The sequence below is a fragment of the Heliangelus exortis genome, chromosome Z (assembly GCF_036169615.1).
Source record: "Heliangelus exortis chromosome Z, bHelExo1.hap1, whole genome shotgun sequence".
Taxonomy (NCBI): Eukaryota; Metazoa; Chordata; class Aves; order Apodiformes; family Trochilidae; genus Heliangelus; species Heliangelus exortis.
Window position 1 is genome coordinate 8,207,593 of NC_092454.1, and position 26,533 is coordinate 8,234,125.

Genomic DNA, 26,533 nt, shown 5'->3' on the forward strand with positions numbered 1-26,533 from the left:
GGCTTGATTGGCTGGTTGGTTTGTTACCACCTGCATTTAGACACATTTCCTTCATCAGCCACATTCAAGGTACATTAGGGGAGCTTTACCTTCACTATACAGAAGGAAAGCCAAGAAAGAGATAGAGGTAATCATATGACCAAATTAATGTAGAAGGCTGGTATATAAGCTGGAGGCTTATATCACTGCATTCTACTTTGTACTAGGCTGGCTCTCTGGAAACTTCAGGAAACATGGACAATAGAGTATCTTTCCTTACAGTTTTTGATACAAAGCCTCAATCAAACCCTCCAATCTGTTCTGAGGGAGTATTCACACTTCTTAAGCCCTCTAAGGAAGTGTGGAAAGACTATTGTTAGATAGATAATTGCTATGGTCAACTTCCATGGTCTCATACATCACACAAGCTGCAGAATCACTTTTTGTCCCCTGAAGTGACTTGTTCCTTTATTAAGTCCAATGGATTCTCCCTAACAAATCTCTCTTCTGCCTTAGACACCATCTTCTTAACCTTCAGTAGCATTTCAGTGATCTTGAGCATTTCCCACTTCTTCTCTATTTTCCATCACATCTCAGATCATATTTGAAGCTATTCAAGGTGAATCCATCTTTTTTTTGGTTGGTTGGTTCTTTTTAATTTTTTGATTTGGTTTTGTTTCGGTTTTTTGGTTGGTTGGTTGATTGGCTGGGGGAGGGACTTCATTGGTTTTTCCTTTTTCATTATTCTTATTTTTGCATTTGGCTCTATTCAAGACCAGTAGAACCATAGTCCTGACTAGAAACTCCAGGTATATCAGTGACTAATGAAAAAGTGCATGAGACAGGAAAGAAAAGGGTAGTGGGAACAGTGAGAGGAAGAGAGATGGAGACAGTGAAAAATTTGCTGTCTCTGCTTCTTACTCTTCTTTTCTAGGTGATCCTTCTACCTGCTCTAAATTAATATCAAAGCCAGAAGGAACAGAAAAAGGTTGGTGGGGGAGAAAACGACAACCTTAGGGGAAAAAAATCATGATGCGGAAAAGCGTCTGTCCCCTGTCTAATTCTTGCAGTGGCCTGTAGCTGATGGTGCTGAGAAAAATACAGCAGCAAGCTCTGACATTTCATTTCTGTGGAGAATTGAAAAAGGGCTTGCTGTAATTCATCGCTTCTTGTAACTCAAACCCTTTTTGACAGGAGTACCTGCGCTGTCTTTTAACGGTGGCACCATGGTGGCTGTAATTGGACATGAAAAATGATGTCGCATTTCTACTTGCGGGGAGTATTGAGGTGGGGGTAGGTGGGGCAAGTGGCAAGTTGGTGTGAGAAGATGACATCTGGCATTATTTGAGGGGGTTGGTTTTAGGCAAAAGAAAGGAAAAGCTAAAATGAAGGGTATGAAGTGTAACAAGTAGGATCATCTTGTACAAGGTGTGCAAAGGTGATAGTAAAGGTGGTTTTTAGAAGAGGTGAATGTGCAAAAGGATCAAAAGAAAATGAGAAGCATGATGCAGCTGGAGCTCCAACTCTTCCGTGAATCCAAGTGCTTATGGCACTTGTGAAAAAAAGACCTGAAACTTCTCTTCCTGAAATGCAGCTTAATCACAGCTGTTATGTGCCCAATACCGATAACTCTTAATACAGACAGGGAGCTTGAGACTTTGCCTGAGGCCACACCAGGTACCGTAAGCAAAACTTTGGTTTGCCATCCTCTGGCCACCCGTTTGAAAACTGTCTCTCATATGTCACAGAAACACTATTTTTTTAGAAACGCTAATTTTTTGGCTCCTGTATAAATCTCTTTGTTCTTCAGTAGTCCTCAGCACACTTCTGTTTTGGCACTGCTGTTGCACAAGGCACTTCAAAGTTTGTGGCCAAACTTTGACCCTAAATCATGAGTGGGGACAAACTACCTGTCCTCTTTTATAATGGTTTTATGAATATTAGACATTCTGGAACCATAATATCTGGAATCCTCACAATTCATACAGAGAATAAAAAAAAAATTATTCAGTTCTGAAAGGACAGGAAGGATAGTAAAAAGAGAGGGTAAACTCTTTTTTGGTTAACTAATAGTAAAGAAGTATACCTCTTTCATAGTGGCAGCCCAAGAGAGATAATCTAGAATAAGGAACCATGATCATATTTCAAAGGCAAGCACAAAGAGTATCCATAGGCAGAGGAAAGAAGGCCCGTTGTGATGGACAGAAGTGTAGCACATCCCTGAGGAAAGCTTAACAGAGTTCTTCTAGTCCACCCGTCAGTTCAAATGCTGGATCAGTCTACCCGGGTCTTTTCCCATGTTGTCAATTGTCTTTTGAAGACTTCTAGTGATAGGGATCAATAAAACCTTTCAGCCACATATGTAATTCCCATGATCCCTTGTCAATTAATTAACCCATGGTATTAAGTTTAACAGACAGGCAAATCATCTTTCTCTTGTCACACTCTCAGGGTCCACCAAGACAGGGCAGCTACTAAAGGTGTCCATAGCATTATTCCCTTAACACTATTGAGCAGACTGAAGTATAAATTTTGGTTTCTTTGCAATAAGCTCATGACAGTTCCTATCTAAAGTATAACCAGAGAGCCTGAACCTCTGGGTTTCCTTCTCCCAAGAGGACATTTCCCTAGACTGAGGAGGAAACATCTTTCTCCCATTTTATTTCCCCACGTAGCTCTTCCCTGTTCCTTGTACCAACTCCTTGCTCCCAGAGTGTCTGTGTTAAAAAAAAAAAAATTTAAAAAATCCATAGACGAAGACTGTAAACTTAATTATTGTCCTCTCATTTCTTCTCCCTATAACTGGTGTCTTTCATGTCAAGGTGATCTCAATTTGTATCACAGAGCCTGTGCAGGCAGCACTTTCTGTTTGGTCTATAAAAAAATTGTCAAGTGTATAAATCATAATGCACATTAAATTACACTAGCCTTTTACTTCCTAATTTCCCCAGCTTTTCCTTCCTCTGTCTTATTTTTCTCAACCTAAAAAAAATTACCCACAGAATACATTAGCTTCTTCTCAGTTTTGCTAAATTGGCTGATAATTTAAAAATCATCTTTTGAAAACTAACCACTCAACAAGAAAACCTCTGCCTAGTTTTAGTAAAGGCTGGATCCAAAGCTTACTTGAGCTCACTGGGGATTTTTGTGGCCTTTATTAGGCTTAAGATCAGCATCTACACTAGTAGATTTATGTAGTGTTCTTCATTGCAAGGTAGTGTCCATTTTGAACTCCAGGCGTTGCCTCTCAGGGCTCTGTGCAACACTTCTGCAAATTCCTGGCTATTGTGACTATTTCTTTTACTGACTGCTGGTGATGCAGGTTCTGGTTATCTTGGAGTGAGCACCCAGGACCCCTGACCACCTTCCTCTGACCATTAGAGTAATATCAGCCATCGTATCCACATAAGGAACCCACAATTCGTAGTGTGAGTGCAGGTGTCACAACTTAACAGCTCTCAAGTCAGACCATGGTACATGGATGTTGTCAACACCAACCTTCTGTAAACACAAACCAGTCACAGTGGTTGAGCAGCTGGAGGAAGTCAGAGCATAATAAATGAGAAGTTTGGCTTCACTATCCTGTGTATGAGAGCCAAAATGGGGTTCATCTCACTTAACTATAACTGCATAAACTGTCTGTGTGATCAGTGGAGAGGAACAGGCACTGCAGAGGACCATCCATCCTTTTTATTTCAGACACCAATCTAAAGAGCATTTTAGGATTACACCTATTAGAAGTTTGGAGTTACATGACATAAGTTACCCTCATTTATGTGATGTCAGATCTTTAGGTGTCTGTTCACATGTGGTTACAGGACCGTGTTGTTAGGGTGTCCATTCTGCTGTGCTAAATATATTTCCTCCAGTCCTGCTAATATCTTGTGATATGAGTGTCTTTACAGACAGGTTGTTACAGTTGTGGAAGCAGGGGCTGATACACAGTTTATCCAGTACCAGATTCTTTGTTGGTTTTAGCACTTCAGCTCTCTGAAGTTTGTTGGGTGATAGTCATACATGAGAGTAGAAATGGCTCAGTAATGTCTGGAGCCATTGATTCTCCTTTTTCTGAGTGTGAGTCTAACTTTATGGCTAAGTACATTTTCCTCTCGAGACAACAATGCAGCACGATCTGCTAGGCTCTCCATCATCTTAACCTAGTTGTCAGCCAGCTTGATAACTTTTTATTACTAAATATGTGTGCGGAGCAATTAGAATAAATCTAAATTATTATGTACTACTTTCAGAAAAAAAAGAAATTAGGAAAAAAAAAAAAAAAAAAAAAAAAAAAAGAAAGAAAACTAAGAGCCTTTCTGCCCAGCTGCAATTAGCCACCAGTAAGAGAGGAACAGTATCACCTGGAGGCATCCTGTGACACACACCAGCCAGTTTGTGCTCTGACTTTATTGGGAAAAAATGTATTGCCTTCTGACTTTCTGCTCCTTTTGATGCCTGTTTGAACTTGTACTTTCTTTAGTTGCCAAATCTAAAGGATCATTTTATTTCACTCAGGGGTAGTCACACACAGAAAAATATTTTGAATAGTCTATCTGCATAGCATATGCTTGAAGTGACTTGGAGGAAGAGGCAGGGAAGGGTTTTCAACTGAAAATCTCAGCTGGTTCTGATGTAATCCATATCTGCAGTTACTAACACAAGGGATATGTGCTCACACCTGCTCATCAGATGCCCACATTATGCTAGGCACCATCAATGATGATGATCATGGGTATCTATTGCCCTCCCTCCTGGGAGTGAATAGCTCTGGGGACAGTTATGGTCCCCAGTGCTTTTGTTGAGAGAGAGGAATAAGTCAGAGAACAGAAATCCTATTCACAGCACAGTGGAAGGGTTTGTGTATTTGCCCAAATTCTGATGTGAGATAGAAAAATGATGTTTGAAAAAGCAACAGAAGAAGGCATTTTGATTCATATCCTACTCTTCTCCCCTCCCCAAATGAATAAATAAATAAATCTCAATAACAAGCACTCTTACAGCACATGAACTAACCAGGTCCAAATTGCATTCCCCAGCTCTGAAAGGGAGTCGGCTATGTTAGAAGTGACTGTCCCACTGAGCTAGCAGTGGAGGTAGAATCCACTTTTCCATTTTTTTCAACATGACAAGCTCAAGAAATCTCTGCAATTAAAGTTTCGCTGATCCTGATATTCTGACAAAGCATTTCTACTCTGATACAGCATTGTCTCAATTGGAAACTATTAAAAATTTATAAAGTTGTGTTTAAAATTTCATGACCTGTGTGAAATGAGTCAGAACCCTCTCCTGAAGTGATTCAACAAAGCACCTGTCAGGTAAATGGGATGACACTGATTTACCTAAGACCAAGATGCAGCTGCTACCTTGCTGTTACTTCTCTGCTTACTAACTGGTCTACTCATGGAGAAAATTCTGGTGCAAACTATGATGCATGGTAAAAAAAACAAAGCAAACGTATGCTATATGAATGTTTGGTTCCACCATTAATTGTGGCTCTCTCTTTGCTCTCTCTTACAGATGAACAGGCCTATCCAGGTGAAACCAGCGGACAGCGAAAGCCGAGGAGGTAGTTGACTGCATTGCTTTCAGCCACAGTACTAAGTATAATTGTTCTCTCTGGCTTCTCTCAGGCAATGTGCTGATCAATTAGTAACGTAATCACTGCCAAAGAAATTCCCTGTGCAGCAAAGATTCTCTTTATTAAATCTCCTTTACTTCGTCTCGCTTTCCTCATATTCAATTATTATTTGATTTTAAAAGGCAGGCAGGTGCCAGCGATTGCCTGGGAAACAAATAACTGCCTCATTAAAAAGTGAAGCATCAGGAGCTGACTTAACAAAGTTTAGTAGCAGTGACAGCAATGTAGGTTTTTCAGACCTATGTTGGGCTGAGCTGCAGAGGTGTTTAATTTGGTTAGGATTAAGCACTTATTTTATGGTTTCTCTGACCATGCTGTTTCTGTTTGGACTGAAGCAACTCTGCATTTGGAAAAAAGCTAATTCTGGTGTAGCAAAGTGTTCTACACCTGTATCGGCTTATCTGGATAAACCTCTTGTGGAAACTGAAGACTTCTCTCAGTCCCAGGGAGTTATTCAGGATTTGCACAGGTGTAGCTGAAATCAGGATCTTGTATTTTGCTTTTCCATCCTGCACAGTGGATTTGAAAGGCTTTGCTAAGTGATTGTTCAATAGATCACCCGTGATAAGGTGTTTCCTCTAAAAGGTTTTCTACCAGAACTGATGTGGTGATATTTCACTGTACTCTTCTAATAGTGGCCTGTTTGTCAGATCAAACACAGAGCTCACTGAGAAAGTGTGCCGTGGTCCATTATTGCTGGGTAGATTAGCATTCTGATTTTTTTCTTAACATCTGTACCTATATATATACGCTTATACATATATATATTACAACATGGTGCTTCCTTCTTCTCTTTCCCTACCTCTACAGGGAAAAAATAAAGTCTTCTACATATATTGCAGTAAAAACAAAAGTTCTTATGCATCATATAAATGTAGGAGCAGATTTTGTCATTTAGTAAGGATGAGGCTCTTAGATATATGAAAGCTCTTTAATTTCCACCATAGATGTAAACTCTTCTTCATTTATGGGATGAATTTCTTAGAGCTGTCAGTGGAAATCCCCAGCAACAACTACTTAAAAGGAGTAAAATGCCTGATAGACAAAAAGTCTGTATAAAAGTCACTGAAATTGCATTCTTTTTTCATTTGAAAGCTTTAGATTCCAGAGGCTTTGCTTGCGTCAGTGTGAGGCTGAAACTCTCCAGTGACTCAAGTCATTGGAAGACTTTGTACGTAGCTTGTAGTTGAAGGGCTGGTGTTACGGAGTGGTGAAACCAGCAGGTTGACAGGAGGAAAGTCCTCTGTAGGGAGGTCTGTGTTGCTGTGTAGTTGCAGAGCAGGAGAAGAGCTGAGTGCTGGAAAAACTCCAGAAATCTCAGAGATAAATATTGTACTTTTCAAAGTCCATGTAAAGTAAATTCCAGGGAATTTGTCCAATACTGTGCAGAAAGTATTTGATGGGCTCTGCAATGGCAAGCTTTGCTGTCAAGGGCCACAGCAGGCTTCTGACCTGCAACAAAGGCATGTCACATCATACAGCATTGTTGGGTGTTTTTTAACAGAACCAGGTCAATTTGCCCCTTTCCCTTCCCATCTCACGATCTGGCTCCGTGTCTGAGTAGGAGTGGGTAAGCCATGGGCAGTTGTCAATTCCGATCTCCCAGGGGAGAAAGGAAAGGCTCAGCTGCCTGGGCAAATGAGGGGACATTATGCACATTCCAGTGAAGCCTGTGCCGACAGCAAGAGTGAAGGGCGGTCCTTTTGTCTATTTAATTAGACATACCAAAAAATAATAATTAGGCTGGCCAATTTGCTTAGTGCGCCTACAGGGTATGTAGCTCCCAATCACTCTTTTTTCTTTTTCTTTTTTTTTTTTTTTTAATGCAAATCACTAGTAGAGAACACATGCCTGGCTTTCTGAGAAGGGTTTTCAAACTCTTTTGCAAAGAGCAGCTGCTTTCAGGAGGGATGGTTTGAATAGCAAAGGCCTGTGGTAAAGTTTTTGATTCCACATTATCCAGTGGTTCCCTACCCATTGTACTTGAGATTATTATCACCCCAACACACACAGACCTCATCTTTTCCCACCCTCTTTGCTCCCATATAGCTTCTATTGGTGGTTATCTTAAGGCAGGGGCCAGGTGGATACAGTCATCATTGGTGTGAAAGACACGTTCCTAATTCCCCACTGACAAGCTGATTCTGGGCTGGTGATGTTTCAGGATGGCATTTCTCAAGGGCAGCTATGGGAGAAAAGAACAACTGAGGCCCAAGGGAGGCACTTTATGAAAACTTACATTCTTTGTGAGACCCACCGGTTAAAGTAGGAACAGAAAACAGAATGCTAAAAAGGAGACTGTGTATCTTAGGAGCACATCAAAAGGCTTCATTAGGGCTGGAAGATAAAGGTCAAATTCAACAGCAGAGAAACTTAAGTTGTAGCTTATTATACCCCATCTATGTATCAAGATGGGATGTGAGGGAAGAGCAGGGCTTGGAAGATGAGGAAGCTCTTCTGCACAGCACAAAACTTTGTTCCACCTGAAGTCCACAGTCTTAATACATCTCTGTCTTCTGGTTTATGGGAAATATTAGTGCCAGGCTGAGATATCAAAGAAAAAATGCAGTGCTCTTTTAAATTGTAGTTTGCAAGAAGGCTTTTACTAGTAAAGGGGAACAGTATTCCTGAAGAAATGAGATTGTATTTTCTATAGGGACAAATGCCTGCATTTTTCTAAAACACAAATGTTTGACTTTCCACTAAGTTCTTCAATAACCCAAAACTTATGGTAATTCAAAACTTCCCCCTGCCAATCAGATTCTACTCAGTATTTTTTCCAGTTGTTGTGAGGTCTGGATTTGGTTGATCTTTAATCCTTCCTGCCTCTTGATTTTCAGTTCACCTAAAGTGGGTGTGCTAGCATTTATTGTGTATGAGTGACAATTTAGACTATCAGACCATATAGGCTTGGGGCAGAATTCAAAATGTTGCTTGGCACAAAGTGCACTCAACCTAACAAAATGGAAATGCTGAGTGCCCCTTATTAGTTTTCCTGGTTTTATTATTTTGTTTGTTAATCCCCATATTGGACTAGGAGCAAGACAAAGAGTGCAATCCTTTTCAATAAAAATTGGCATTATTTACATTTGCCTAATCTCACAGGAACTAGAAATGAATGTATTCTCAGTACATTTCTCTAGGGAAAGAGTCTAAATTAATGGAAAAAAATTTCATTTTGCCTTCCTGCCTGTCTGTGTGTGTGTGTGTATAGTCAAACTACAAAATATCACATAGAGGTATTCCTTTTACAAAATACTTCATGAAAGTTCAAGTAAGTGATCAGAAGGTCAGAGTCCTTTGACATTTTGTAGAGACTTTAGCAGTAATGGAATGGATAGAATGTGATAAAGAGGCAACAATTCTGTCTGTCATTATGAAAAATCAGAGTATAGCTCTAGCTACATTAAGGTTATCCTAAAAACTTTCATTGGCATTTTTGTTGTCCAAGTTTTAGCTTGAATGCACAGAAAATACTTCCTCATAGACTATTATGAAAACATAGTCCAGTATGTTTTTAGGGATATAAGCTATAACCCTATATTAAATTCTGCACAGGGCAAATCCCAGTTAAACTGATAGAATTCTATCTTCTTTTCATCCTGTTGTTGATGAACTTTCTTGTCTCTCTGTCTCCTATTGAGCTCTAAAATTAGCCTGTAGATATCAATGACTTAAAGTTTTGTAAACTTAGGATAAGATTTCAAGTCTGTTCTGTGGTTTGGGGCAAAAGTTTGCAGTCATTTCTTATTTTACCCACAATATCTCTAGCTCTTACTAGACAACTCTTGCTGCAGCTGGTGGAGTTAACCTATGATAAACGCAGCCCCAAGGTCCCACTAGGTTGTACAGGGAATAACATTTTTTTAAAGAAAAGGACTCTTCTGCTACTCCAGTTGCACTCTGTTAGTGATGCTTAGATGCTCCATTGCTCCCACATTCCTCTCAAAGGACAGACGAAAGTCTGTAAAGGAAGGCATGCTAAGATGCACACAGAGTATTACCTAGGCCCAGTCTTAATTTGTCTACCAAGAAACAATTCATATTGGCTTTAGGGTCTTCCTGAACTTTATGGAAGAGATACAAATATTTCCTGGACTGAAGAAAATAAAAATACAAAGTCCAAAGTGGTTTAGGGTTGAAAGTCTGCAGTGTTCTGCAGAGAAGTTGTTGAGAGATTTACAAGAGAGCCTGAAGTTCATCACATTGCAGTGTTTTCTGCATTCAAAACTTCACAAATTTACTAAAGCTTCTGTTTGAACTTGTGCTTTCTTGAAAATTTATTTTTGCATGTTTGGAGGAGATATGTGTAGAGTGTCTTTTTTTGTCTGTTGTTTGGGGATGTGATTGCAGCAGCTGGAAGGTTAGGAGTTCATATTTCAACTGCCTTGCATCATATCTCTACCTGTTACTCAATGTGAAGGCTTTGGTTTATTCCAAATTCAGGGTAAAATGTCCAAGCACTCATTTACAGTAAACAGGGGTGCCTTTTTAATTCACTATGTTTTTTTTTTTTTCTCTTCCATCAACTCAGTGACAATGACAGGGGCCAGAATGGCCTCTCCACAGTTTCTAAGCCCTGTTTTCCTCTGGGACAAAAGTCTGGATCTATTTCTTATTTCATCCAGGCCATTCATAACTCTCCCTAGGTCTCTGCTGCAGCTGGCAGGAATTAGCTGTGATGAACACGTGAACACAGAATCCCAGTAGCTACTTCCTTTTTAGCTGTTTTCCATTTACCTGATTAGAATTCTGTGGCTTGTGCTGATGGTCAAAATCTTGCAGAAAGCTTCCCATGCAGGTACTAGCCCAATACAGGTCTTTTAATGTGCCACAATCAAGCAAGACTGGTTGCTTTCAGCTTGGTTTAGCTTCACACTAGTATAACAATGCCACATGGAATACTTTACTTCTTTCTTGGAAGCACTCTGCAAGGAGTAGTTTTGGTTGCTCAGACCTTTAGACCAAGAAGGGTCTGAAGAAGAAAGTTAAGGATAAATAAAGGGATAGAAATCTTGACAGAGCCCAGCATCTCCTCTTGTGCTGGAGTTTATACTATGCCTGCATCCAGAAAGTCCTGAAGTCCAGGCCTGTGCACACAGCAAGGTTCTACCTTTGTAATTTTCATATCTTTCTTATTTCTGAGCCATTTGTGTTGCTTGGGACATCAAGCGTTGTGGAATTCACTGTACCAGCAATTCCCCATGGGCTCCAGAGGAATGGCTGTCAGAGATGCTGCAGTGTAGGGAGGAAGAAATGTCAATGCCTTGAAGTGTATTTGCTTCTCTTTATATCTAGTCAAGGGCTGGGGAAGAAGCTGGGCCTAAGAACCCGAAGTCCACCTTAGATATTCCACAGACTTAAGCATCACTCTGCCCCTCTGCCTATATGTTCTGGTTTTCTCACCATGTGAACAGGGATGCATTGAGAGCAGGGCAGAATTAAGAAACTTGCCTGTATTTGGACAATATTCCTTTCTCTCAGTTTGGGTGAAGCCACAGCCTTGAAAGGAACAGCTGAGATTTAGACCCCATTGTGTGTGATGGAGCCTTCTACAGAAAAGCTCAAAGACACTGAGTTCAAAGGAAACCTGTCTATTGCATTTTATTTCAGGTCTGAATGTCTGTTAAAATCTGTGGTGTTTTTCCTTTAGACCTAAGATAAACCTGATTTAGAAAGAGTGTTTTAGTACTCATGAAAATCTCTTTTTAGCTGTGGCTTGTTTTGGGACTGATTACAGTGAATGAGAAAAGAAAATCTCTTGTTTTGTTGTGGAAATTCAGGATGGCATGACCCTACTGACAGCTGACACCCTGTTGTTCTCACAGGGATGTATTTTCAAGCAGGCAGAATGTACCAGCATGCAAATGGATCAGTTAATTCAAAGTGGCCCTAGATGACCCCATTCATGCTCTCCACTGTCTGGTAAAACTTAATTCTGGGGGAGAAAAAAGGCTCTGGTGGATCCTCATGTGTAGAGTTTTGTATTCGATGACTCTGCTGAAGGCTAATGTGCTCCATTCCACACTTGCCTGCTGAAAGAATATAAGGGACATCAAACTTTTGTTCACGTCTGCCCTTTCCATTGTGATTGAAATCGATGGAAGTGTGCCCATCAATAGGAACTGGAAAAGATCCACAGGACATTGTGTTCTAGCACATGTCCTTAGGACAACCTTTTAAAATCAAGCATTAAGGGAATAAAAGGAAAAAAAACATATTGCACATTTTTCATAAAGCATCTGTAACCTAATAGTTTACTGCCAAGAAGGAGGAGAGCCTAGAGCAGAGCCTGGGGAGAGGCTGGGGAGTTCATTGCCTTGAGGTTTTGATGTTGGTTCTTTTCTCCGCTACCACATGACTTTTGATCAATTATGTAACTCCAATTCCCTTCTCCTTCTCCCCCTTCCTGCTTTGCCTGCTTAGGTGGTGATACACTTTTATTTGCTCATTTCTTTCAGCTAGTGCCTTTGGCATTCATGCATGTCAGGCTGTCAGTGTCACAGGGTTAAGACACCAGTGAAAGCCTGTAGCTGTATCCAAAATGATATGAACAGGACCAAAAATCAAGTATGGTGGATGATCAAGACCACCCACACTGCAGTGATATTCAGAGGTTTTTCAGCAGCTGAGCAAGGATGGAAGAAACAATGGGAGGAAGCGAGTGGAAGAAATAAAAATTGCAATGCTATAAAAAATTCCACCTTTGTAAATACATCTCAACCTCCTAGGTGAACTCAGGGACACATTACAATCCTAGTATCTTTTTTTAATGTAAGGGTTGCTTGTCAATGGGTTTTTATACAGCATTAATAATACATTTATAGATACTCTCCACAATTAATTGCAAAGCATTTATGGCACTGAACAGTTAGAATGCATTATGATAATCACTCCTTGTGCATTGACTTTATTGTAAAGGTTTTGCTGATCGTTATAATTGGCTTGTTATTACACAGGGATATAATAACACCTCTCTGTATAGTAATTTATAGCACATCAATAGCAAATGCATTCCCTTTATTGGAAGCAATGTGCATTTTATTAGATATATCTGAAAAAGTGCAATCCATGTAGACAAATGAAGTTTCTAATGAACTGTCTCACAAAAGAGTCAAAATAACCAGCCATTTATTATGTATTTTTCTATTGGTGAACTTGTAGTTATGGTTACATGGTCATTTCTTTAGAAATAGCAGGCATGGTTTGCTCTTCTTTTGGAGAAGCATTTGGGGGAAACTTATATGCTATTTTTCTGCCTCTTGAATGAAGTAAGGGTGACTGATGCTCACACACTACAGATCTCATTTGCTTATTGAGATTTTCCAAGCTTCCTTCTTGTGCATCTGGTCTGACATACACAAAGGATCAAAACGTTCTCACACTGAGTTCAAGCCCAGCTCCATCAACAATGATGAACCAATATCAGCCATACAGTCAGCAAGGAGTTAGGCATGAGGAGCTTGGTGTTGTCTTTACTCCTGCTGTGTGTATTCTTTTTCTGCGTTTTACCAAAGGATATTTTAATGAAAATGCACAAGCAACCCCTGGGGAAGACCTGTAATGCATGATATCTAATCTATCTCCCCATGTCAAAATTCCTTTCTTGTTGATTGCTGTAGTGGGAAGGTGGAAGTCTTAGCAGAGGTCTGTTACAAAACAGGGTGTATAGAGGCATGATGAAGAGAAGAATTAGTACAAAGGAAACTAAGGCATCTGGCAGAAAACTTACTTGCTGCAGGTCACTTAGGACTGGGATAAAAGGAGTCACATTTTACAGTTAACAACAAAAAATGCTACAAGTTATCCAAAGTTACTGCCCTGCTTGCCATCATTATTTTGGCTGTAAAGTTCATCTCTTTCTGGCAAGTTAGGGTGGCATGCATCTTACATACAAATGTAATTACGGTATATTTCTTTACCCATCTAGCTCTACCTGTGTTCATTTTCAAACACCTAAACACTTTTAAAACCCTATGTCTAGATAACTAAGCTTGTTTTTGCCAGTTCTGATGCAGTTCATACAGTTGTCCTGCTGCCGAAATTATTGCCAGGGTGTAAATGGAGTCCAGTGTTCAACACATAATGCTCTGTGCCTGATTCTTATTTTCCACCAGTTTAATGCATGCTTGCAAAGACCTTTGACTTTAGAGTAATCCGGGGTCCCTCTGAAAAGTGAGTTTTAGTGTGATACAGGAGCTAGGAAATGTCTGGACTCCATTCAGTACTCTCATCTGTCAGCACATAGAGGTTATAATTGAAGAATTTAAGGTAAGGCTGGCTCAACCCTGCATTTTCTCACTTCTCTGAGTGGGAATTTCAATGTGAAGAGTCCTGTCCCCTTCTTGCTGAGATTCCAGATTACAGCATCACAGCTTGCAAGAAGTTTTGAGACTCAGGAGACACTGGAGGTCAAGAAAACTTTTCCCCAAGGCATGCACATTTTCCAATTGCTATATATATATTTTGCAGCATGTATGTGAAATCAGTTTGGGAGGTAGAAAATCCCTATGCAAATAATTCAGCTCTCTGAGTAAACTCTATCTAGTGCTTTTACCCAGAAATTGGGCCTCTTAGGAGCCTTGGACAGAAGAAATTTTAAATAGGGCTTCTGTGCCACTGTCCTAAAAATGTTATTTCAGCTGGGATTCAGTTTGCCTAGCTGAAGTACTTAAATATTAGGCATATAGTCGAAGTTAGCCATCTAGTCCCCTTCTATGGAAGTGGCAGAAGAGAGGCAATTCCAAACTGTAATTCGCCCCATCCTAAGACAGATAGGATAAATGGTTCTTGGAAGTTTCCCTTTTCTCTCCACTGAATCTGAAATGAACCTTTGGCAATTAACTCATATTTAGATATCGTGCTTTTAGACACCTGAAGAGAGGTAAGATGAATCACAACTTTCACCTTTGCATGCTGCAGTTTTCCATCTGTAGCATATGAATGATGATACTTGACTTTTCTAAAACCCTAATTAAGATCTATGAATAAAAATTGCTGTACGAAACCTATGGATCGCAGGACATGCTGAGGTTTTTGTCCTGAAAAAAGGAAGGCATCTTTCTCCATTAATGTGTTTGCTTCATAATGTCAGGGGAAGAATATGAAGGGTTGTATCCCAATCAGCCTGAGCAATAGAGATAATATGATCAATTTTAAATCCTTTTTAAATTAAATTTTCATTTGTGTGTTTGGATTCACTACCATTCCCATCCTCTTGCCTGAAAGTGAACTCACAAAGAAAAAAAAAAAAAAAAGCCTCAAATTAAAAACAGTGTAGAACATCACTGTCTTTAAAATGTGTTTTCATAATTAAGAAAAATATTTTTTATCTTTAAAACCAGCTTGTTTTGGAATCTGTGATGGAAAATTAATATGGCCCCTTGAAATATCATTTGTAGAGAGGTAATTTTCAAGGCAGCACTGCACTGAAACATTTTCCCCCAGGGAGGATAAACAGTTGGCTTCAATTAGTGAGGGACTGTTTCATTTCTTTTCAGTTTTAAGGGCAGTCTTGCATCCCGATCCTGTGTGGAGGAAGAAAAAGCTCTTTCATGGGGCAAAAGGCTGAACACTGGAAGACTGAGTCTTAACTTCTTACCTTGACACAGATGTTGTCCTTGACCTTGAAGAGTTTACTTATGGTCAGACGATTATACTCACTCCATTTCTATCTGGAGATTAATATTTTCTTTGACTGTTTGAATAGATACATAAAATTGGCCCAACGTCTAGCTCTGATTCCAGTTTCCTCCTATGAAATTGCATTGGTCCTGCAAGGATACATTCATTAGAAATTATTAAGTGCTCGGGTTCTCAAATCATTAGTTACACAGAAGTAACTTGGTTTGATAAATAGAGATGTTCAAAAGTGTCAAATGTGTTTCACTGCTCAAATCTCACATAAAGTCAATGGTCCTTGGGTATCTAAATATTCCCCTTGAAAATCTCCCCAAATCATGATAGTCTTACAAATAGTTGGAGTCAACTTTGTGAGGATGATTCCTGTCACTTTTACAGTGGAGTCAAGCCAGACCTGTTCCTGTAGGAACCATTGTCTGCTCATGCTTGTGGGAACTGCAGCAGGACATGTTCTATGCCAAGGCAGGTTTGTTTCATAACACAAGTTGAGATTGCCCAATGAACTAGAAGACTAGACTAAAGGAGTGTTCAATAACTCTGATGTATTAGGACTGCCCTTAGTGGAGAAATGCTTTCCTGTAGCACCAGCCTAGTATGCAGTAATTCATAGCTAGTAAATTATTTCCTGCCCACGAACTGCTGCATGAATGGCAATTAGTTCCCCCAAATATTTATTTCTTCTATCTCGTGAATCACTGATGAATGGCCAGATGCATTGATTATAAACCACAAAATATCAAGACTTCAAGCAACCATCCAATTAACATGAAAATATATTGCTACCATGTAAGGTGCATCGGATAAGTTGCTTTCTTGGGTCTTTTTTTGTGTGTTTATAATGACTGTGACTATTAGTATTATGAATAGCTAATGAAAAGAGATGTGGGAGACAGGGCCAGAACCTCAGGCAAGAGGGAATGAAGATAGTATGAGTTTAATGACTTTAGAGATTGGGCTGAACCAAAGCAGTCTCTTCACTCCCTGGATCAGAAATCTAATTATTTACTATCTAACTTCCAGCAGTGCCTGAGAGACCAGTTATGAACCATGACATCAGGTTCGTTGTACAATACTGAACACATTGATACCCTCTTTTCCTTACAAGCTCTCATCTCTAAAGATGAGACCAGATACAGTGTCTGGATGCAGACCTGTCAGATAGTGCTTTCCCAGATGTGAGAAAGAGCATTACTTTGGGTGCTCAACTGGGAGTGAAACTAATACATCAGGACATGGGCTGTGAAGTTAGGGTCTACCTAGGGAAAGGAAACACCAAGGAGAGCTTTCAAGCAAAGGTGCTTTTGGGGACACACCCTTTGAAACAAAGTAAGTGGCATCCTGAATAACATATGCAAGACCACAAATATCTTAGCCTCTTTCTTGGTAAGGACCCTCCTTCTGCAAACTCATACTGTGTGTTCCAGGTTGGTGTATTTGGTTACAGTTAAGATGAGGTATCCATCTTTAGTGTAGAGGTTTGCTAGTGGAAAAGAAATAGGGGTTCTACAGATGCCTGAGAGACAACTGCACTGACAAGGACCCCATTAGGCCACCATGGCACTTGCTGCAGGGGAGGCAAACCAAAGGTGCATCAGGAATCTGGGTTGTAGGGGTCCTGAAATATTAACTGTCTCTTTACAGGGAACTCTTCAAAGGGGCCAGAGCCACCTAGAACAAAACAAGGTTCAAACATCATGTCTTACAATAGAAATTCAAATCCTGATGCCAGTGTACTCTCTAGTGATTGTGATGAGCTGAATTTATCCCTGTCTCTCCTTGATCTCAGCGTGTGATCCAGCACTCTTCCCTGGTAATGTGGCTTTTATTAGAGCCTGTAATGTTCGGACCTAGGGAGGAAAGGCCAAAACACTGGAGCACTAGCCATTCTCCTGGTGTTTCTGGCTAGATTAAAAGGGAATGAATAGGTTTTAGATCTAGAAGGAATCATTAGATCTCATTTAACCTTTTGCATAAGCTGACTGTAAAATTTCACCCAGACATTCTGTTCTGAGACTTCTGACTTGTATTTGACTGAAGAATAAAGAAATATAGCCAGAGAATTACTCTTTTGAGGCTTCATCACAACTTTGATATCAAACAAGTTGAAATTGCAGAGACGAACTTTCTGAAGAGCTTTTAATCATTTTGAAAAACAGATCAATTAACAAGGATACGTTTTTGTGATAAGTTATATGTAACAACTACAGATAATAAGATGTATTTTCAAACGAAAATAATTTGGAGGGAAACTTGCTTTTTGACCTAAATATGTATGCCTCCCCTCCTCCCTCTACCTCCCACAAACAAAATCATGAGGTGTAATGTTTTCCTGGGTCAGAGTTTTCCAGGTTTTTCTAAAGAGACCCTAGAAAAGGCACAGCAGGATAACAATCCTGAAGCTGAACAGGTGAAAATCTTCATTGTGCCTATGGACAAAATGGAGTTTATTCAGAGAACTGACAGGGAAATCACATAGAAAGTGAATATTCACAGGCAAAGGAACCAATTTGCATGACTCTTTCTCTATGGCCCCCAATGAGCTGTGCTATCAGTTCCCCCATACCACATTTCCATACCAACACAATTTTTTCTTCTCCTTGAGTTTCTAGCTTCCTAGTTTCACCATGTACCAAAAAGATATTTCAGTGCTTTTCAGAAAGTTATGCTGTCCCCATATCTTCTCTATAGGAATACCTCATCTGCCTTAGCCAGTGCCCCAGAATTGGGCCTTATTGCATGCTGACAGACATTGTAGAGCAGTAGAATTTCTATGGGCAAATAATCAGGGAAAAAAACCTTCATTTTGCAGACATTAGTAACATGCTGACCTTTAACAACATTGCAAGCCTTCACTCTCTTTTTAAAGTATTATATATGTCCTTAGGGGGAAAAACTTGTAGCTAGGGATTGAAATCAGCAGTGGATCATAATGCCGGCTGTGCTATTCAATTGCTCTGCTGTATTTAGGATCCATTTATTTCCAGCTATTTTTTTTCTGTCTTGAATCTAAAAAAAGAAGTGACCAGGCTGTCAGAGACATGTGATTAATAGATTGCACCTTTAGAAAAGAGTTAGCAGAAGGAGATTAGCATTGCAGCCTATTATTTATTAATTAAATGCAGACACCCTATTTATACCAATGCTGATGACATTAGCTCATGTCCATGCTTTGGGACTGCATTATCCATCCAGTCTCCTAGCATAGTAATGATTGTTATTATGCTGGTGGAAGTTGCTAGGCTTCTTCTGTCACTTACTTCTGTTATGAGCAGAAAAGGATGGCCCCGAACCTAAAGGACCAACCTGGACTTTTTATTCAATGTCTGCTCTGTCCCTGACAGACTGGGTTACCTTGGCTGTATCTCTGTGTTTCTTTGGGACATCACTGCTTGCTCTGGAGCAAGGGTGATCTGCACCTCCCTACAGCTCAGGCTGCAGTGATGGATTAAGTGTGCAAGGCAGTATTTCACATAAGACCTTTTCCATTGCTTGCAGGAGATAGGTTTACATCAGTGGGCACATATGTACCTGCTACCTGCTGCTTTTTCAGTCAGGAGATGGGAAAGAGCTGCCACAAGTGTTGTCATGTAGCAATGCTGGAGTAGAACATTAGATTTCCAATGACTGTTGTTTTGAGAAGCTGGTCTTCTTCTCTGTAAAGTGTTCAAAGTAAAGTCTTGAAGCCAATTATTCCTAGTAGCTGTTTTCAAGGTCTTGCCATTGCATTCAGGAAAACCAGCAAACAGGTTTCAGGATCTGATCCCACTTCACAGAGGCTCAGTAAAAGCTGTGAGAGTGCTGTCCCCTGCTGCACCCTTGATGAAGAAAAAGTCATGTAAGAGAAGTGTGGCCAGCAGGTCAAGGGAGGTGATTCTTCCCCTCTGCTCTCATGAGACCCTACCTGGAGCACTGTGTCCAGTTCTGGAGCCCCTGTTACAAGAAAGACATGGACATGCTGGAGTGTGTCCAGAGAAGGCCCACAAGGATGATCAGAGGGCTGGAGCATCTCTCCTCTGAAGACAGACTGAGAGAGTTGGGGTTATTCAGTCTTGAGAGGAGAAGGCTCTGAGGCTCATACTGTAGCCTTTCAGTATCTGAAGAGGTCTACAGGAAAGCTGGTGAGGGATTTTTTGGATGTTAGGTAGTGGCAGGACCAGGGGGAATGGATTCAAACTAGAGGAGGGCAGATTTAGATTGGATGTTATGAAGAAGTTCTTCACCATGAGGGTGGTGAGACACTGGAATAGGCTGCCCAGGGAGGTGGTGGAAGCCCTATCCGGAAGTTTTTAAATCCAGGCTGGACAGGGCTCTGAGCAGCCTCATCTAGTGGGAGGTGTCTCTGCCTATGGCAGGGGGGTTGGAACCAGATGATCTTAAAGGTCCCTCCCAACCCTGAAAATTCTATGATTCTATGTTGGATCAGGACAAAATTCCAGCATAGCTCTTCATCAGCTCCACATAGATCATGAACAAATACATGGCCCTTGGTTTAACCCACTGTGATCACATGAGCCAGCAGAGCTCATAGACCCCATAAATTTTGCCTTCCGAGTAAGGGTGAAAATCGAGGGAAATCTTCACAGTCATCAATTAATGTGCTTGAAAAATTACATTTTGGATATTCACAATACAAATGCTCAATTACCCCTGGAGAGGCATGTCATAAATACTTAAATTTTGGAGAGGGTTTTGGGAGGTGTAATATGCACTCTTCTTTGATTTTGTCTGAATCTTCTTCCACCCATTAATGGACAAGTAAATTTCATGAACTAGTCTCTTAGCTGTGTCTTCTCCACATAAGCAACTGCTTTCACTGCCAGCAGGACTTTCTGCAGACAGAACAGCTGGTTTGGTCCTGAATGGGGGCAAGATTTTCTCTCTAATATGTGAAAATTTGTAAGTCTACAGAGGTACAGAGATGAAGTCTGAAACTGATCTGTACCCACTAAATCGTGTAGGATTCAGTCCAAAGCCTACTTTGGATCAAGGCCTCCATGGAAGGTTTTCTTGAGACCAATCCAAGTAGCTGAGCCTTAAACATCCTCATGACATTAATTTGGTATTTGGCTTGTTTGAGTTTTCTCCAACAATCATGCTCCCTCTCTGAAAGCTGAATATTGTAAAGCCAACAATTAAAAGCGAATATTAAAGAGTCTTTCAGCATTACCTACATCATGATACAATCTGAACACATGCAAAAGACATTCAAAAGATGAATGAAGAGAGTGAATGGACTCTCTTCCTAGGCTGTTTCTCATGGTGTGAATTCCGCCTTTCACAGCCTGATGAGGTGCAGAGACAGTTAGTGGAATTGCTACCAGGAAGGCCACACATTCATTTCCTTCCTGCAAATGCATTTAGAGCTGAGATGTGAGCACAGCAAAAATTACAGCCAAAAAAGCAACTGCTTGAAATGCAAACTGTAGTTTATTTTGTCTAGTTAGTGACAAAAAGAATAGGTTGAGGGTTGAAGAAACCGGCATAGAAGTTTTACAGAAGGTTGTCTACCTTTGTGTGTATGCTTCTGACTGTTGAGGTTTTTTTTTTATTCTTTTCCATTTTCTTTTCCTGTATTCCAGCTCTTGTAGCTTTCCACAGTTAGGCATTGCTTCCTACTGCCAGACCTCAAATATTAAGCCAGTTGTGAACACACCCATTCCTTACAAAAGAAAAGCACAGTGGGGTGCAAAGTGCAACTGCATCTCCTTCCTGTCCCCTTTACTGTAACAGCAATTTAAAGTTCCTCACCTTTACCTGCCAAGTAAAGAAGGGCAGAAAAATGACTGTAAAATGGTTGCTGCTCTGCTGGGTGATGTAGATAATGCTAAACCCTTCTGCAGCTCTACAAGTGGCTCTTGAAGCCTCTTTCAAAACCAGCTTCTTTGCTTTTTTCAGACTGTGGACAAGGAAACTGAGGAACAATGATTCATTGTCATTTGGGAGCAGCTTCTCATTATGTAGGTTGGAGCTGAATTCATGTCTTCAAATTCCTGCTCAGAGCTTTACTTAAAATTTGCCATCTCCTTTATTATTTTTCTCCTCTTTCCCCACATCAACTTTGCATGAGTCTTCTCCAGGCTTTTGGAAGTGTGCTAGAAAGTGAATCAGAGAGCATAAGGGTTCACTGATGGGGAATATGGAGGGGATTTCCCTCTGGGCCCAGCCTGTCAGAACCTGAGCACCCACCCATCTGTATCTCCCCTGTGGATGAGGAATATAAAAAAGATGATGTTATCATGCTGGAGAGGATGTACCCCATTCCTGACCTCTCTGCATGTGCTGTGCTCTAGGAATCCATCATCTACAACCTGCCAGTTATATTATCTCCCGCATGCAGCCATGCAAACGTGAGGTAAAACTCTTAAAAATGTCTGGTCACAAAAGGCTCAGCAGCAACTCTGTCCAAATAAAATCCCCCAAACAGGCAGTGTGTTGGAATGTTATCCTTTTAAAGCTCCTTTACAGGTTTGTTGTTTTGTTGGGTATTTTTTCCATTTTTTACATAAATCTGTTCTACCTACACCATCCAAATGCCAGGAAATCTTAGAACAATAAATACCCCTGAGCACAAACAAAATCATACTTCAGAGAAATTGTTCAGCTTCTCAAAGCTGTGGCTTTGCCCTTTAAAGTGAAAGGCATGCTTCTGAAAAGCTGTCCTTCTCTTCTACACCTTTGTTTTCAGCACATTTGCACCTATAACACCTTCACCAGTGATAGTATCATAGCTGCTCAAGCTCAGCAAGAGTGCTTGGCCCAGGGAGGCATTAAAGGGATGCCTTCAAAATCCAAAAGGTATTTTGCCATTGAGTTGTCATTAAAGCAACACTTTAAGGCAACAGGAGGCAATTTGCTAGAAGTTGTCCCATCTATTGGCTAGGACAGTTAAAGCCCCTGCTCCTTCTTTCCAAAGGAAATCAGACTTGCACAATCAAGCTGCTTGTAGGTGTGTGCCTTTGCCCATCTATCAGTCAATCTGTCAGGGGCTCCTCCTTTGAGCTTTGAACCCATTGGGTAATTTAGCCTATCGTTGATGGGGTGGGAGAAGTCCCAGAGCTGTTGTGTTCTTAAAAATTCCATGAAAATAGGCAGCCAGGCCCACCAGAGACTTCTCATTAGTGCACATAACCCCATCCTTTATTAGACATCAATGAACTCATGGGGGTAGTGACATTGGAACAGGGTTTACACATTTGGCTGCCCATGAAGCAACTTATTTCAGTTTGTGCACTCTGGTACCCTGTCAAGAGGCCTCCTGTAGAAACAGTTTCTTGGTTTTAACAGGATGCCAGACACATTTCTTAGATTCTTTCTGCTGATTTCAACAGTGCTTCACACAGCAGAAAAGTCAGCCTGCTTGCTGCATTTCCCTTCCTTCTCCAGCCAAGGCCACTCGGGAGAATTCTTGTGCATTGTTTAACAAAAAGCACAGTATCAGAGGTGGCTGCTTTTCAGAGAGGAGTACTTGAAGGTAACAGGAAAAACAGCACAGGCTTACAAAATGGTTGTGGTGTATCTGGTGTCTGTCATTCACTCACACCTTCAGGCTGTCTAGGTGGACTTTAGGGTCCATCACCACACCAAGAAAGGTGTGTGAACAAATCTTATTTTCTTTTTACATGGTCCACCCTGTATCAGTTCTTCACTCAAAATCTACTCTGGTATACCAGGTATTTTTCTGGTCTTCATGTGGAATAAAGAATTCTGAGCTTTTACTCCAAGTGGCTCTTCATAGAATCATAGAATCTGCAAAGTTAGAAGGGACCAACTAGGAACATAAGTGCAGCTCCTCCAACATGATGTGCAGGAAAGCACACACCCAAAACTCCAGATCTGTGGAGCATAGCTACCTGCAAAAGAGGTAGTATTTCAGCTTTAGTTGTACTTTCCTGGACTTTCCAGGATGTAAATAAATCAAATCTCTGGGCATTACCCCAACATACCTCTGGACACCAGTATGCAGATGGAAATGTTCACAGAATATGATTTAATATACCAGAGGCAAGCTGTAGGTGTAGCGATCTTTTGATGTGGTGTTGGTATACATTGGCTACAAAGTGCAAGGAATCAGTGGGATTAAAACACACACACACACTCACACATATACATATAAACCTTTTATTGTAAGGACAGCATCAAGCAATAACTAGAATATATCCCCAGCTGGCGCCAGCCATATGGCAATCTGTATTTCAAAGAACTGCTACTCGAAATCAAAGTCATGTCAGAGTTACTGCTTCTCATGAGCATCAGAAAATGCTCCTTCCTCTTATTTCTTTAGATGAAGATTTTTTTTTAATGAATACTTGCATTATTTGTTCTTATTGTAGCATTCTGGGCAAAATAAGTCAATTTAAATCCTCCTTTCAGAGAAAATCACACTAATTTGAACAGGTAGATTTGCACATAGCTAGGTTCTATGTGGGCTGTATGTGCACAGGTATTGTTCAGATCCTTTGTCTTTTTAGATTTTTAAAAATCAGTGGTAATTTTACAGAAAAATTATTGGTTTCATTTTCAGTTTTTCAAAGTATTATTTTTTTTTTTAGAAACTATTCCTATACTCTTTTTACTGGAAATGGTGTCTTATTTTCTTTCTTACCTTCTTTCTGCCTTTTTTATTCTTTCTTCCTTTCTTTCTCCCGCCTTCCTGCCTCTTTCTTAAATAATATCACCATAATTTCTAGAAGCAATAAAAGGCAGGCAAAAGAATAGGACTAGGTTTTCTTCTTTGTAAATGGTGGTGACTAAACAGTAACTCCAGAAAAGTTCTTAAAAGTTAATTACAACAGGCTTTGGTGCATATTATCATGGCAGAGAAATTGTTTATATGTGTAGAAGGCCAACGTGGTGAAAATGAAATTAAAAAGAAAAAAAAAAGCTTTTTTCTATCCCCTCTAAATGAATGAAACAGAAAAGGGGGGAAATAAGGAGGAAGGGGAAGGCAGAAGGGAGGCCATCCCACCTGGTGTCAAAGAAGGCATTTCTAATGGCAATAATTCTTCAGAGTGCTCTTGCATGACAGGAACCACTCTCTTGAAAGCTGAATGTGTGCAAAGTGATGAATTTTGACAGGCTTTAGAGGTGGGTCCTGAAAACTGCATGAAGTACAACATAGACTTTGAAGAAGCTGGTTTATTTTCCAAAGGTGAGAAGTTTCTGTGGCCGTCACTCATCCCCACTCCCTCAGATCCAGATGATCTCAATTTTTTCACTGAAAACATCAAGCTAGGGATCTGATGAGGAAACATCTCTCAAGTATCTCTAGTGCTTCCTGACTGTATGATGCAAGTGAGGGGGAGGAGAGAGATTTTCCAATTTACATCTAGTTACCTCTTATGATTATCCCTTTTAGCTTAGCCTCCCTGTTGGGAGAAGAACGCCAGAGAATATGCCAGTGAATCAGGACCGGACTGTAGCTTTTGCCATCTAGCAGTACACCCAGCATGAGGGAGAATGGCCCTAGAACTCATCTGATGTTAGAACACTAATATTACTTGCCTTGTTCTTTGATATGCTGCAAGGATACTGTCCAATAACCCCTGTGAAATGTTCTGTGGTAGAGGGTCAGAGCCGTAAAAATGCTTGCATCCACACAGCAGATGAAATCACTGTGTTGTCTTGTACCTGGCAGAGCTCTCTGTAATAACTGGAGGAAAAATGACTGGGGGCTTAGGGCAGTTTTGTAGAGCTTCTTTTCACATTTTATCCATGTCCCTCTTCTGTGTTCCCAATCTTACAATAAGCCTTCAAACATGCTGCTGACCTAGGAACCAGGGGCAGCACTCCATCCCTCAGACCATGCTGGCTATATTTATTCTGATGGTGGAGCAAGCAGATCATCATTTAGTGGGAATACATACTTCCCAAGATTGGTTGCCCAGTAATTGAGATTAGATATCTACAGGTCAGACTTTAACTCAAATTGTGTATGGTCTTAGCCTCCAAGAAATGGCTTGAACAACTCCCCATAGTTATTATTTTTCACTCCTGTCAGAAGCAGTTTGTTCTTTAATTCATGCAGTTTAAGTCCTGTCTTAAAGTCCTAGAGCCTCTGTACTCCTCCATGGTGACCTGTAATAGGCATCTTTGCACTTGAAGGTTTTGCCCATCTCCAGGTCTGCTTCATTAAGGATGAAATTCAGCTGGGACTTGGAAGAAATCCTTCCTCTCACTCATCTTCTGTTGGGTTTTCTCAGACTCAGTAGCAAGGCCTGGAACCAGTGAGTACTTTAAATCTGGGGTGGGTGATATTTCTTGATTTGGGTGTCATTTCCTTTTTTACCTTCTGGAGATTTAAACCACAAGTTAAACAGACACAGAAATTTCTGGACAGAAATATCCTACCATTTCCTTATTTTTGAATGTAGAAAGCATAGTCACCTCCCTGAAATCAAACAAGTTCTTCAATTAACTAAACAAAGATTCCATCCCTGGGCTGAGGATTTTTTGCACTTGCCAAAAGGCTTCAACACTTAATTTTTAAAAGTTATTTTTTATTTTGTTAATAAGGATGTAAAAAGAAACCCAAATATTTCATCTGACACTCTGTACAATTCACATTAATGCCACTGTAGTTATCAGTGAGCTCTGCATCAAAACAAAAAGTTTTACAGAGGCCTGGGTGGATACATGCCTATTGGAGTTGAAGGGATACTCCTGGGCAATTTTGATCCTGTTTTTGATAAAATGCAATAAGTTCCTATTACTGAAGTGAAACCCCTTCAACTGTCAGAGAAGTTGTTAGTAAAAAGGTTGCTAAGGAATAATGTCTGTGTGTGTGTTTGTGTATCAAGGTGAATAATAATAACTGCTTTAGTCAGCTGCTCTTTTCAGTCCTTTTCTTTATGTCAGCTGTTCTGTAGGTTTTAATACTTTTTTCCCTTCAGGGGCTATTTAAGTATGAGGCACTGTTAGCTAAAAAGAAGGAAAACAAATGCAAAAACAAATATAACTTGAAAACTGCATTCGTTCCCAATGGGTTGTGTTGCCTGAAATTTACCTAGCTTTTCTGTGTCTTCAATTATTATTATTTTGTAGAATTTAAACAGAGACATTTTCACCAAGAAAAAATAATAACAAAGAGCATCCTCCAACTTACCTGTTTACAGAAAATATCTTAATCCTTGTTTCCTGCAAGGAAGAAATAAAGGTCTGAGAACAAATGAGTTTGGATCAACACATTCAATCCTTTCTCCTTCCATTCTCCTCTGCTCCTTTACCTCCTTTCTTTCCCAGCTTAATCTAATGAGAAACACCATAAGGACTGTGCACACC

At 40.3% G+C, this 26,533-nt stretch overlaps 1 protein-coding gene across 11 annotated transcripts in view; it reads left to right on the plus strand.

Annotated features, from left to right (window-relative positions):
- The window catches only part of CELF4 (CUGBP Elav-like family member 4), a 706,664-nt gene that overhangs the window by 391,984 nt on the left and 288,147 nt on the right, over positions 1-26,533 (plus strand). For all 11 annotated transcript variants that reach the window (XR_011723157.1, XM_071730001.1, XM_071729998.1 and 8 more), the window contains exon 3: positions 5,494-5,542. Coding sequence is in view for 10 of the 11 variants with exons in the window: in XM_071730001.1 (XP_071586102.1) it covers positions 5,494-5,542 (49 nt within the window). In the remaining variant the exon portion in view is untranslated. The remainder of the gene's footprint in view (positions 1-5,493; positions 5,543-26,533) is intronic.